The sequence below is a fragment of the Canis aureus genome, chromosome 28, assembly GCF_053574225.1.
Source record: "Canis aureus isolate CA01 chromosome 28, VMU_Caureus_v.1.0, whole genome shotgun sequence".
Taxonomy (NCBI): Eukaryota; Metazoa; Chordata; class Mammalia; order Carnivora; family Canidae; genus Canis; species Canis aureus.
In genome coordinates this window covers 23961815-23975955 of record NC_135638.1, presented here as the reverse complement: position 1 = coordinate 23975955, position 14141 = coordinate 23961815, and the positions used below count along the sequence as shown (strand labels likewise).

Sequence of the window (14141 nt, the reverse complement as noted above, 5' to 3'; positions counted from 1 at the left end):
AGAGAATGGGCTTAAGAAAATATAGATTGTTGTATGACTAAGAGTCCTTGGTTCATATGAGGGAAGGGTGCACATAAAGAGAAAAATATGTATTTGTTTTATTTTTGTTTATAATTAAGGTGAGTGGGTGCTCTCTCTACCTCAAATAAGAATTCAAAAGGGTTTGGGGGTGAAAGTGGAGTTTTGTTTCGCACTCTAGTTTCAGATACTGCTGGCACATCCCAGTGGTATGGATAGCTCTTTTCTGGTTCCAGCAGTCAAGTACATACATATCAAAGTCACCTATTTGGAAAAATTGGGTTGGGGATATAGATTCGGGAATCTTCAGCACATAGAGAAAGACAACACACACACACACACACACACACACCATCAGCATTTGAGACACAGGTAGACAAATGATCCAGCTGAGGAGACTGAAAAGGGTGGGATGAAAACTAAGAATTTTCATAAAAATCAAAGAGGGAAAATATTTCAGAAAATATTCCTGAGTTGTCTGAATTGGCAGATAAGTTTGTAAGAAACAGATGGAAATCTATTCCACTGTGAGTACAGCTATCTCCAAGCCCTACTTCCATTGTTTACTGCTGTGGGATTTGTAATAGTGAAAAGTTGGAAATTAAGTATCTCTTATTAGAGAAATGGATAAAGAAATCATGGTACATTCACACAATGGTACACTGTAGAGCCATTAAAAATGATATAGAAAATACTAATATGAAAATATAGTTAAGATAATGCTTTAAGTAAAAAGCAGGTAATGAAAGTGTATATATTTAATTTTAATTTTATCTTGTATATATGCCTATATAGACATACAGTATTTATATGCATGCCCATACATGTGCACAAAATTATTTGAAAGAATTCACAACCAGCTGTTATTATTTGTCTGTGAATGGAAACTTGTTTTCCTTTCTCCTCTTATTATATATATATATTTTTTTGTTGGTAAACAGGTACTGGCTTGATAAAGTGAAATAAAATAGGCATCTTTTTTTAAAAGATTTTATTTTTTATTTATTAGACAGCAAGAGAGCACAAGCAGGGAGAGTGATAGGCACAGAGAGAGACAGAAGCAGACTCTCCACTAAGTAGAGAGCCCCATAGGGCTCAATTCCAGGACCCCAGATTATGACCTGAGCTGAAAGCAGATGCTTAACCGACTGAGCCACCGAGGTGTCCTAGAATAGTTATCTTTTTGTAGTAGGAAAGATTCCATCTGATTACATCTCAGGATGTGTATACAGAATAGTTTCAAGAAGATCATGAAAGCAGATGCTAGTAGATAGGAGATGGAAGAGTGAATGGACAGTAAGGAAGAGAGATAAGGAGTATAAGCACTTTGAAAAGTTTTGATGAGAATAGGAAAGGCATGAAAGAGAACACAATTAGTGGGGGAAGGTAAAGGATGTTGGAATTCTGAGTTATTTTGGTTTGGTTTTCTTTTAGTTTTGCGCATATGTGCGCATACATATGTACATATATGTGAGTGTGAGAGAGAGACAGGAGAGGAGATTACAGAGAATACATAGGCATTTGTGTACATATGTAATGGGTTTTAGGTGATCAGAGGAAACCAAAAGAAAGAACTAGCAAAGTCAGAATAGAGGAGGAAGGTAATAGATGGAGCAAACACCAGAGAAGGTAGATGCGGATGGAGTCAGGAAATAGTTGTGGAGTTTGCTCTTTCTGCGAGAAAGAACATGTCAACCTCTGAGATTAGAGAAAACAGTATAAATGGCTTGTTTCAGGGAGGATAGATCAGAACATCTAGCGAGTTTCAATGGATAGTTTCAAAATTTTCAGAATATTACTAGTTGAAGTTCTTTAATAGTGAGCACATCCTTTACATCGAAGAGATGGGTAGGGGCCTGATGAAAATCCTTAGGTTTGGAAGTGTCCATCAGAGACTGAAAGAGCCAATAAGTAAAGTATAAAAATTGTTACGGGGTTCTAGAACAAGATTCTGCAAACTCTGACCAGGGAGCCAAATCTAGCCTGTGGTCTGTCTTTGTGGCCCAGAAGCTAAGCGTGTTTCTTAAATTTTTAAAGGTTGTTTAAAAAAAGAAGAAGAAATATATGGATATAACATAGACCATATGTGACTTGAAAATCCTAAAGTATGTACTATTTAGCTCCTTACAGAAAATTTTTCCAACTTTTTTCCTTGGTAACCAAATTGAAGATAGAATCCCTCATTTTGTGGCAGGAATCCTCTTTGCTGTGAAGGCAGTCACCAATCTATCTAAAAAATATTTTAATTGGCAAATGGTCAGGGCTAAGTCTGAAGTATCAGTAATGTTCATTTTGTTGATATGTGTGATACTTCCATAGGTATTTGCTTTAACACTATGCATTATACTCAGTAGTGTTCTGGGACACTAACTCTAAAAATAATCCTTAATTTGTAGCATTTGCCAATTTCCATTGTATAAATACTCCCAACATGGCTAATTTCAGGCTACCAATGTGACAGTACTGAAGGAGGATTTGAGAAGAAATGTGCAGAATAGGTTGTCACAAGCCAGTTTGGGCCAGTTTGGGATTTTTTCCATAGGAAAACAAATTATGGAGAAATAACTAGTTCCATTTCATACCATATGAATTTTCTGACCTACTCTCATGAAATTAATTACACTGACTAAGCTGTAAAAACTTTTGAAAAGCTTCTAATTCCATTTCTTGTAGCTACAACTGAATTTGAACCCTAGGGCTAAGCTGATACATGGGAAGATGCACATCTTGGTGAATCAGATAGCTCTTGTTTTCTTGATGGAGCACAACTCAAATTTGGGAATGTGAGAACTGTATTTTGGCATCTTTGGAGGCCTCTTTGGAGATTGGAATAAATGGAAATGCCCATAAGCTGAAGGACACAAATGGAATCCATCCAGATAGGCTTACGCTACAGCAGAATCATGAAGCCACCTCTGACATGCATGACTTGCCTCTTTATCTAGAAGAGAAGCTTAGTTTCTGAAGGCACTAATATTCCCCAGTTTCTTAGAGGCAGCTTACTTCCATAAGTTGGACACCATTGCTACCCTAAGCCAAGCCTCTTTGGCTACTCTGATAGGGCAACGTTTCCTTTAAGGTTTCAGTTTGACTTTCAGGAAGACGAAGTATGCCAGTATGCATCAAGAGTCCCACAAGTTAAACTCTGAGCCTTCTTTCCTTACCATATTGTAGCAACCCACTATATTTCTTCTGGCATCTTTTCCAAGGTATTTTATTTTCTGTTCCTCCCTTCTTCTCACCTTCTATAAACTTAAAAAAATATAACCTTATCATATAAGGTATTATGGCTCTTAAGAGTTAATGAAATGGCCAAAAATTGTAAAAATCTCCTCTGAGGAAATAGCCGTGAATGCTCTGCTAGGCACTAGGAGAAAAATCCTGGCTCCTCAGTATGAATAGTTCTCATTAGGGCTTCATGCTTCTGTAAAAGAGCATTTCTTTAACATTCTTTCAACTGCTTTTAATCAGTTTAAGCTTTTTTTTTTTTTTTTGAAAAAAAAAAAAAGATTTTCTCTATTTATTTAAGAGAAAGAGAGCACAAGCACAAGTTGGAGAGGCAGAGGGAGAAGCAGACTCCCCACTGAGTGGGGAGCTCAACTTGGCATGATCCCAGGACCTTGGGATCATGACCTGAGCTGAGGGCAGATGCTTAACTAACTGACTCACTCAGGTGCCCCAGCCAATTTAAGCTTTGATTAAAAATGAAATAATAAAAAGTGAAAAATATCCTAGGTAATTTGATATAAATACTACAGAACTGAAAGAATTATATATATATATATATATATATATATATATATATATATGAGTAGAGATTTAGATAATTTAGATAATTTCTTAGGCAAAATCATCAGAATACATAAAAGTTAGAAAAATATAATAATAGGTATTTGAGCAAAATATGTAAGACCAAGCACCTGGAACAATTAGAAATTCCTTTCCCAAGTGAAGTTTCCTTTTAGTTAGTTTGAAATGTATTCTGGGACCTGTCACTTCACTTCATCGTACTTTTTTTTTTAACTTTTTAAAAATTTTTATTTATTTATGATAGTCACACACACACACACACACACACACACACACACACACACACACACAGAGAGGCAGAGACATAGGCAGAGGGAGAAGCAGGCTCCATCCACCGGGAGCCCGACGTGGGATTCTCCAGGATCGCGCCCTGGGCCAAAGGCAGGCACCAAACCGCTGCGCCACCCAGGGATCCCCCACTTCATCGTACTTTAATATCTCTTCATAACAACCTTCTCTTTGTCTCCAGTTTCCACTGGCAGATATTTTTGTCTTGCAGAAAAGCTCTTGATACATGCTAAAGTGAAGAGTAATGGACAGTGAATAGAGGATGCAAGGAGCTAGCTCATAAGTGATAAACAAGCACTGCGTACCATGTATTCTGACCATTCAAAAGCCTTTTGACTTACTTGCTAGCTCTTGGCTACATTCTACATGGGTGAAGCATTACCATTATTATGAATAGATTATTCATAAGTAATATGAGGGGTAAAAAATTTAAGGATCAACTGATAGCTTTCTCACAATTGAATGAGAAAACTCATTGCAGGGCCAAGGGCATTCATGCAGAAAGTTGAAAAAAATCAAGAGTGTTTCAAAAATCCCAGTCAGTTGAATCATGGATTATTTAATTCTAAAAATCTAAGTTTTATGACTATGGATGAGAGAGTTTTGTTTTATATATCTTTTCTCTTTCTCTCTTTTTTTTCTCTCTTTTTTTAAAAAAAATAGATTAAGTCTTTTAAATATTTATTTTTAAAATAATATATTCAATTTTAATATTGAACTCATTGGAAAGGAACACTTTTTTCATAGTATAATAAATGTAAATACAAGCATTTAAAATGTATATTTGCCTTCTATAAACTAGAGTAATGTATTTTAAATCTTCTGTAGACTGTGACACAAACCACTTGATACTCTAAAATTCCTACATTAGCTTGAAATCAGAGTCATTCTAAGTGACATTCATATTTGTATATATATTTAAACCCAAACATTCACAAATGTGTGACTTATATCAGGCCTTTAGAAATGTTTATAATTGAGCAGAGCTTTGGGTTCCCTCATCTGTCTACGGATGCTCCCACACTCTGTATCTGAGTTCACCATACACACCAGCTGCAATGCTGCTCCTTTATGAAGTCTTTCTCCTTGAATTGTTTGAAGACGCTGTCTTGAGATGCCCGGGTGGCTCAGCGGTTGAGCGTCTGCCTTAGGCTCAGGGCATGATCCTGGAGTCCCATGATCGAGTCTTGCATTGGGTTCTCTGCATGGAGCCTGCTTCTCCTCCCTCTTCCTGTATCTCTGCCTTTCTCTCTGTGTCTCTCATGAATAAATAAAGTCTTTAAAAAAAAAGAAGAAGCTGTCTTTATAATAAAGCAAGTCCCTGAATAATTGTTAAGTTAGGTTTCCCCAAATCCCAATAGTGGTATGGTAGCTAGATTCTCTGTTAGAATAGTGACACATAAAAATTCTCAGTCATCAATAACTTTTACCAAAAAAGAATTTCATAGAGTATTGTGATGAATAATGTGTCTCAAATACACCTGTTTTAGTTTTATCTACAAGGGGAGTTGTGCCATTTACCAAGATGAAGTAGGGCATCTTTTTCTACTTTGTGTATATTTGATTTATTAGGTCAGTGGAGAGCAAAAATAATATATAGCAGCCCACAAAGTACAAACATTCTGTACAGACATTCTGTACCTGATCAGGTTAGGGGATTTTTTTACTCAGACTTATTTTCTTGCTACGGTTTTCAGGTTCTTTTTTTCTAATCCAGCCCATTCTTTCTTGGGCTTTATTTATAGCCTGCTGAACTTGGCTTCAATCTGTTTTTATTTCCTCTGTATTTCCTTTGACTTCAAACCTTAGAACTTTCCTTGTCTCTTGGCCTATCCCACACTGGGGTTTGACACCAGCTTCCCTTTACTCTATGCCCCAAACCTGAGGGTTAACTGAGCCTGCTTCAGTGCCTGGCCACAGTACATGCCACCATAGGCACATCATTGTTCAAAAAAAGGAGAAGTAAGGCTTTGGGAGGATTTTGTCTTTAACCTGACGTATCCAGACTGAAATGCCCACAGGGATTCAGCAACTAGCTCAGAAAGAAGGTCTATGCTGGTGATAAAGATTCGCTGTTCATCACCGCATAGAGAAATAAAAATGTCATTGGTATGAATTAGAGTATCATGAGAGTGTATTAGTGAAAAGAAAAGACAGCTCAGCAAAGAACCCTAGACATTTCAGGGAAGGACTCCCTGCCCCCAAAGAAGAGGATTCCCGTGAAGAAGACAAAGAGAATGAAAGGGAGCACAACATTTCAAGGAGGAGGAATGAGGTTAAAAGAGCGTCACCACAGATAAATAAATTAAGGACTAAAACTTTTCACTTTGCTAACGTAGACCAATTTTAGAGGAGTAGTAAAGACAGAAACTCGACTGATATACAGTGAGAAATGTATAGATGGTTTGAAGGTGAACTTGTGAGGAGGAATCATTTATCCATAGGCTCAAAAAGCTGTCAACCGAAGAGAATATGGGGCAAATTCTTTAAGCTCTATCGTATGTGTTTTCATCTGTAGAACAAGGGAATTAAAATAAATGATCTCCAGCCACTATTCTGCTATAATATTCTATCCCTCTAGGAGTCTAAATCAGTTCTTAAGAAGGAACAAAATTATAACAGGCTAAGCCTTATTTGATTGTCATTATAACATAATGACAACATCTTTACACTTGTCTTTGAATATTTGTTCTTCATTTAACAATCTACCAGCAGTATGGTACTTGTTTTGTTTCTGTTGCACATTTACATTGTTTCAGCAGTTCATGCTGTTATAGTTGGCTTAACTTCCTTATTTGTGTTGTTAGTAGAAAGGATGTACCACATTATTTTGAAGCACTAATAAAAGGCAAAAGCAAAATGGAAAACATACTAGTTTTACAAATAGAACTTTTGTTTTTGTTTCTGACATTGTATTATTAAAGACTTTTTCTAAAACTTTTTTATACATCTCTTTTGAATCCCAGGTATTGCACTTTCAGATGAACTTGATAAGGTAAGTTGAAAAGAAAATGTAGAATTGACATTTTAATTCATTGTCTAAATGAAAGACTTTCTGATACACAGAGTGTTCAAATCTGATTGATTTGGTGCTAACTTCTTAAAACTTTCAGTTATATGCTTTGATTTTTTTTTATGAAAGCTATTGCATGAAATATATATATATATATATATATATATATATATATATATATATATATCACCTACTCTCTGGAGTCAAGAGTTTTAGAATTTGGTTAGAGAAAACGGAATCACTGTAATCACTGAATCACTGTACAAAAAAAGAGGAAAACTAATAATATTATGTAAAGTATTTTTTTCTATATATGATGATGAAGATGATGTTATGGAAGACACTTATACTTTTCTATAGCTATCCTTTGGAAACCTAAGTCAGTAAGTTTTTGTATTGTTTTGTTTTTAATTTTCAAGATGCAAAGAGAATATGATGGTTACTTCACCAGGGTGATAGTTGTGAAGTGGTGAAAAGTGATAGAATTAGGAATATATTTTAACAGTAGTGTCAGTAGAACTTGTTAAATGTATCCAATTTGGGAAGTTGTAGAAGTCAGTCAATGATGATTCCTAGGTTTGGGAGATGAGCAGCTAGGCAAACTGTAGTGCCATTTATCAAAATTGGAAAAACTGGAGTGAAAGCAGAAAGCAAAAAACTGGTAGATTACAGTAACATTAAATGTTGTCTTTTGGCTTGCTTATTTTGAGTTGTCTTTTAAGCATATTTATATGAGCAGTTACTCATGAGAATTTAGTTGTACGCTTAGGAGTCATTGAGATAGAAGTTCTCGGTATTGATTGATTGATTGATTGTCTCAAGGACGCCTTTATACTCCTATGACAGAGGCTTTGGTTTGTGTAGATTATATCTTCTATATTTACCATGTAAGAAATTAAGACTTCTAAAAACTGTATACGTTTTTCACCTAAAAAATAGCAGTGATAAAACCATTGTATTATAGATAACATGTTTTTTTTATGAAAATACTTTATTTGCCAAAACAAGGTATTTGTGAGAACATTACATTATTTACATTTCTAAGAGTCTATTTAATGTCTGGCTTAATTGGAAACTTCTGAATTTTTGAAACTACTTCTGTACTTAATGTGTTATTTCACCCCCTGCTAAAAATCTGACATCAGATATGTAGTTGGAAAAGGGCAAAGCACCTTGAAATAGCCATTAATATTGTGAATGTTGACGCAAATATCTCTCTAAACAGAAGACATATTACAATTGGCTTAGTGGCTAGATACATAGAAAGAAAATGATAGAAAGTATTGTACAAGAAAAAATGGGATTCTATAAATCATTACATTTTAAAATAATAAACTATAATGTAATAATTGTATTATTTCTACAAAAACAAGAAGGTTAGTATTCTTCTATTCCAAATAGGATTATACCTTTTGAATTTTGTACCATAAAAATACATTTCTGTTTTAGGTAAAATTTATCAATATACTTTTAAGCATAAAATAAGCCATCATAATACTTAAAAATTAATTTATATTGGTACAAAATGTGCAAAACTAGATCTTCTCTAGATCTTGGCTACAAACAATAGCAACTAGAACAAGTGGCAGATGTAATCTTTTGGCTTTGTCCTGCTTTTCTAGTCTTCGTCCTCTGTGTGTCCATCATTGTCTTTTCCCCAGCTGGCCTCCTTCTTACACCATGACCTTCCTTACAACTTGCAGAAATTTCATAATTGCTGCTCCTGTATTTATATTCTGTGTTCACTTTATGTACAAAGGCCTCATCATCTCTATTTCTAGGTTCAGTTGCTCCTTCCAATATATTCTGCAAAGCCCTGACTGCCCTAATCATAAATTAGCTTGTGTGATTCTACTTGGCCCTATTCTTTCTTTCTTCTGGGTGCTAACTAGCAATGGGGTTAGTGTCTACACCATCTTGGTGAGCTAAAGAACATACTAATTGTTCTTTGAACTGAAAATAGATTTTACCCTCACCCTCAGTGGATGCCATGATACTTGGTTAGTATCATCCTCAGGACACATCCTTACCCCCAAACCCTCTTTCTTCCAAGTACTTGCTGAGAGGAGTTTCTCTTTAATTAAACTGCAGACATTGCTAATTTTCATTTACTTACCTGACATTCCTATTTTTGAAGACTTCATGGAAATTGCTGAAATTATTGCACATTTATTATTTTTAATTTTTATTGAGAAGATGTCAACAATTGTCATAAATAAACTTTTATTTAAAAAATAGTTATGACAGTGCAAAGAAATTTTTCCCATTCCCATATTAAATTTTTAAAGAGTACCAGATAATAACACAGGCTGCCAGAGCCATAGCCACTATTCTTTGCCTTCCTGGAAAGCAGTCTTCGTGGAGGAGAGTTGGCCTTATGGCGCTCTCTGCTGACCATAAGCTCACAGTCCTGCATTTTTCTTGGTAAGAAAATGTGAATCTCAGACATATCCAAAAAAAACAACAACTAAACAATGATTTACAACTTGTGTTACCTGACACCTATGTCTTTAATGTAATAAAAATCAATTAAGTTTTTTTCCTTTTAATCTTCCATTAACAATTTTGGGGGTTTGCTGAAGATCATTTTTCTTATCCTCTATAAAGTACTAATTATTTACTATCCTATTCCAATTATATTCAAATCTTTTTTTTAAATTTTTATTTATTTATGATAGTCACACAGAGAGAGAGAGAGAGAGAGAGAGAGAGAGGCAGAGACACAGGCAGAGGGAGAAGCAGGCTCCATGCACCGGGAGCCCGACGTGGGATTCGATCCAGGGTCTCCCGGATCGTGCCGTGGGCCAAAGGCAGGCGCCAAACCGCTGCACCACCCAGGGATCCCTCCAATTATATTCAATTGTAATTTATTTGAAATAATTTTTTCCTTGTGGTTTTTAAAGTTAGTTTGTGAATCCTGATAAAGGTAGTAAGAATGATTAATTTTACTTAAAATGGAAACAAAATAAAACAGAGGCTAATGTTAGTTTTAAGACTTTTATTTTTAGTTGTGGGAATTCTCTTTCTTATTCATTGCCCTTCCTCTCTCCTTAGCCACTGTATTGGTTTTCTTTTGCTGCTGTAACAAATTAAAATAATGCCAACTTATTGTCTTAGGGTTTTATACTTTAGAAGTTCAACATGACTCTCCCTGGACTTAAATCAAGGTATTATAGGGTTGCATTCCTTCCTAAAGTTCTAGGGGAAATCTCTTTCCTTGCCTTGTCTAGCTCTTAGAGGCTGCCCTATTTCTCGGTGCATGGCCTTTTTTCTATATCTTCAAAACCAGCAGTATCTCCTCTCTCGCTACCTGTGGCCAGGAAAAGCTTTCCACTTTGTATGGCATCATGTGATTAGGTTGGGGCCACCTGGCTAATCTATATAATTGAATCTTAACATTTTTAACCTTAATCATGCTAAGTCCTTTTTGTCATTTAATGGAACATATTCACAGGCTTGGGGGTTAGGATGCAGACACTCAGAAGAAGCTTATCATTTTTGCCTCTCAGCCACAATTCAGGTTCAGATAGTATGACCTTTCCTATCTGTATCTAATTCTTGAGACCTAGATTCATCCTTCAAAGTGCCATATAGTAGAGATGGCCGGTTCCTGCTCACCTTCTGTTCGCTGGAGCAGCGTGGCCACTGCTTCAAGTGTGGTCGGGGTTGGGTGCTTATGGGCTCACTCTCTTCCTGAGGACTGCTTCAGTCTGTCCTGCCCAGGGATGCCTGGGGTGGCCCTCGGCCAGTGACCTACTGAAATAAGACCTTGACCTGTCATTTACATTCCAGGGCTCCTTCTGACGTCAGTCTATGAGGAGACTTTACCCGAACCCATATATTTGCCTAGTTTCTTCCCCTGTCTTCTGCTTCCTTTACTCTCTTCCAGGTTCACTTGAGAGACCCTAGGAATATATCACTTGATATAGCCTCTGGTTCTAGGGAGGCTTAGAGAATCCTGCTAAAAATTTTCCGTGACTCCCCTGCTCCTTACCAAATTAAGTCCAGATTTCTAACACTAGAATAAACAGTCTCCATTTTGTCACTCAAATCTATATTTTATGCTTTGCTTCCTTCTTTTTCTCTATTCAGAGTCTGTTTTGTGTTCAACAAAGAATAGTGTAAGGCAGCTAGACCACAGTACTTCTAAGTCATATTTTTTTTGTTTTTTTTCCCCACATTTTTGCTCATTGTCATCCCCTCACCTCTCTCTTACTTTTCCATTTTTCAAGCTCCAACCTTCCCTGATCACTCTTGCAGAAAGTGATCTCACCTTCTCTGAGTTCTTAGAAGATGTAGCAACCACATCACAAATGACACTTCTTGTCTCATATTATGGAAATTTTTGCTCACTGCTTGAAGAAACTGCCTGATATTTTGGAAAAATCCACAGAGTAAACCTTGGATTGAACCTTGGCTCCTGCCATTTACTAATTATGTGGACTTCAGGAAGTTATTTATAGATGCTGAGCTTTAGTTTCCTTCTCTGTGAAATGTTGTGGATTTAGTAACTATTGAAAATAACATCAGTTGCTCTCCTACTCAAAAATAATTTTAGGCAGATGGCTAAAATATCTAAAATATAAAACATATAAAAGGATTGTTTGGGAAAGTCAAAGATAACAGAGCATAGGAATTATATGAGTCCCCTGCACAAAATGCAGTTTGAGGCTCAATATAAATAATCATTCTAGTTGAGCCACAGTTGAACTTTTTGTCACGTGGTATCATCACCACTGACAGCATCATAGCAAACCAGTTGTTCACAGGAAAACTAACTATTCTTCCTACTGAATCTTTTCTTTCTTTCTTTTTTTTTAAGAATTTTTAAAAATTTTTATTTATTTGTGATAGTCACACAGAGAGAGAGAGAGAGAGAGGGGCAGAGACATAGGCAGAGGGAGAAGCAGGCTCCATGCACCGGGAGCCCGACGTGGGATTTGATCCCGGGTCTCCAGGATCGCGCCCTGGGCCAAAGGCAGGCACTAAACCGCTGTGCCACCCAGGGTTCCCCTTCCTACTGAATCTTAAGAAAAATATCCCCCATTTATCTTCATGAAGTAGATACATATAATGTATATGTATATTATATTACATATAATATCCTTAAAACTATTTATGCTTTATTTATGCTATGTTCACCAAAGGCTATCAACAGAGTACAAAAATAACTTCTAGATTATGAGGAATATTTGCAAATCATATATGTATGATAAGAGGCTGATATCCAGAATATATAAAGAACTCCTGCAATTCAACAATAAAACAATTTACCTGATTTCAAAAAAAAAAAAAAACAACAAAAAAAAACTTCAATAGACATTTCTCCAAAGATGATGTACAAATGGCCAGCAAGCATATGAAAAAATCCCCATATCACTCATCATTGGAGATATGTAAATCAAAACCACCATGAGATACCATCTCAAACCCTTAGGAGGACTACTATCAGAAAACCCCCAGAAAATAATAAGCATTGGTGAGGATGTAGAGAAATCGGAACATTTGCAGTTCTTAAAAACATTAAAGATAAAATTACCAGATGATCCAGCAGTCCTATTTCTAGGTATATATCCAAAAGAATTGAAAGCAGGATCTCTGAGAGTTATTTGCACATATTTTAGCCTTATTCACAATAGTGAAAAGATAAAGGCAACCAAGAGTCCACTGATGGATGAATAGATAAACAAAATGTGATGTATACATGTGATGGAGTATTATTCAATCTTAAACAGGAAGGAAGTCTTGCCAGGTGCTAGAACATGGATGAAGCTTGAGGACATTATACAAAATGAAAAAAAGTCACAGAGAGATATAGACTATCTAATTCCAGTTATAGGAGTTATATAAAATAGAGTAATAGAAACAGAAAGTAAAATGGTAGTTGCCAGGAACCGGGAGGAGTGGGACATGGGAGTTTTTTAATGGGTATAGGGCTTCAGTTTCACAAGACGAAAGAGGTCCACTCAACACTGGTTTGCACAGCATCATGAATGTACTTAACATTACTGAATTGTATACTTAAAAATGGTTTGGGATAGTACATTTGTTTTACTATAATTTAAAACAATATACTCTTACAATAAATAAGATCATTAGTTTCATAGGAGTTCCTTGAATAATGTCTGCTGACCTAGGCAGATATCATAACCCAAAAGCTAAGGTTGGTTGGAACAATTCCACAGAAGTCTAAATAGTGAAGTATAGGACAGAGCTCCCTGGTGTTCTGGTGTAAGTAAAAGATACATTTTAGAGTATTTAGCATTATAGACAGTTTGCATATCTTTTAGACAAATCATCATTTAGACATCTCATTTCACTAACTTTGTTAGCTATTGAATGACAGCTTGAGTTTCTAGGCCTTGAATTTTTAAATGGGTGTAATAATAATAATAATGGATGTAATAATAATGAACTATTTAGTGCATACTATATTTAGACTTTGGGATAAACATTTCTTATAGATTATATCATTTTATCCTAATGAAAAAAATATATTTGTTAAGAACTTACTGCATGCCAGCCAGTGTTCTAAATTATATACCTGTAGTATCTTAAATATTTACTAATATCCTATGAAATTAGATACTATTATTCCCATTTGACAAATGACAAAATTGGGGTGCAGAGAGGTTAATAAACTTACCAGAGGTTATATTACTGAAAATAGAGGTGGGACACAGACTCAGGCACATTAACCTCACAGACCATGTTCTGAATTATGTCATGTATATGATATAGTTACTGTTAGTTATCAGACTAATAGATGAAAAAAATCAGAGCTCTTAGGGTTTTATAAGTTCCCCCTTCATCCCACAGTAAATGGAAGAACTGGAAATCAAATCCAGATAGTTTATACTCCAAAGTCTATACTCATAGTCTCTTCAGTGGATTATGCCAGTGCAGTTCCTATTACAGGTGCCTGGTGCAGAATAATCACTTAATTAATAATTACTATCTTTATTAGAAATTCTTTGTTCACAGTGCTTACTAAGTCTACACAAAGCTTTTG

At 35.7% G+C, this 14141-nt stretch overlaps 1 protein-coding gene across 4 annotated transcripts in view; it reads left to right on the top strand.

Annotated features, from left to right (window-relative positions):
• The window catches only part of C28H8orf34 (chromosome 28 C8orf34 homolog), a 406660-nt gene that overhangs the window by 104485 nt on the left and 288034 nt on the right, over window positions 1–14141 (top strand). For all 4 annotated transcript variants that reach the window (XM_077876661.1, XM_077876660.1, XM_077876663.1 and 1 more), the window contains exon 5: window positions 7083–7111. In XM_077876661.1, the coding sequence (XP_077732787.1) occupies window positions 7083–7111 (29 nt within the window). The remainder of the gene's footprint in view (window positions 1–7082; window positions 7112–14141) is intronic.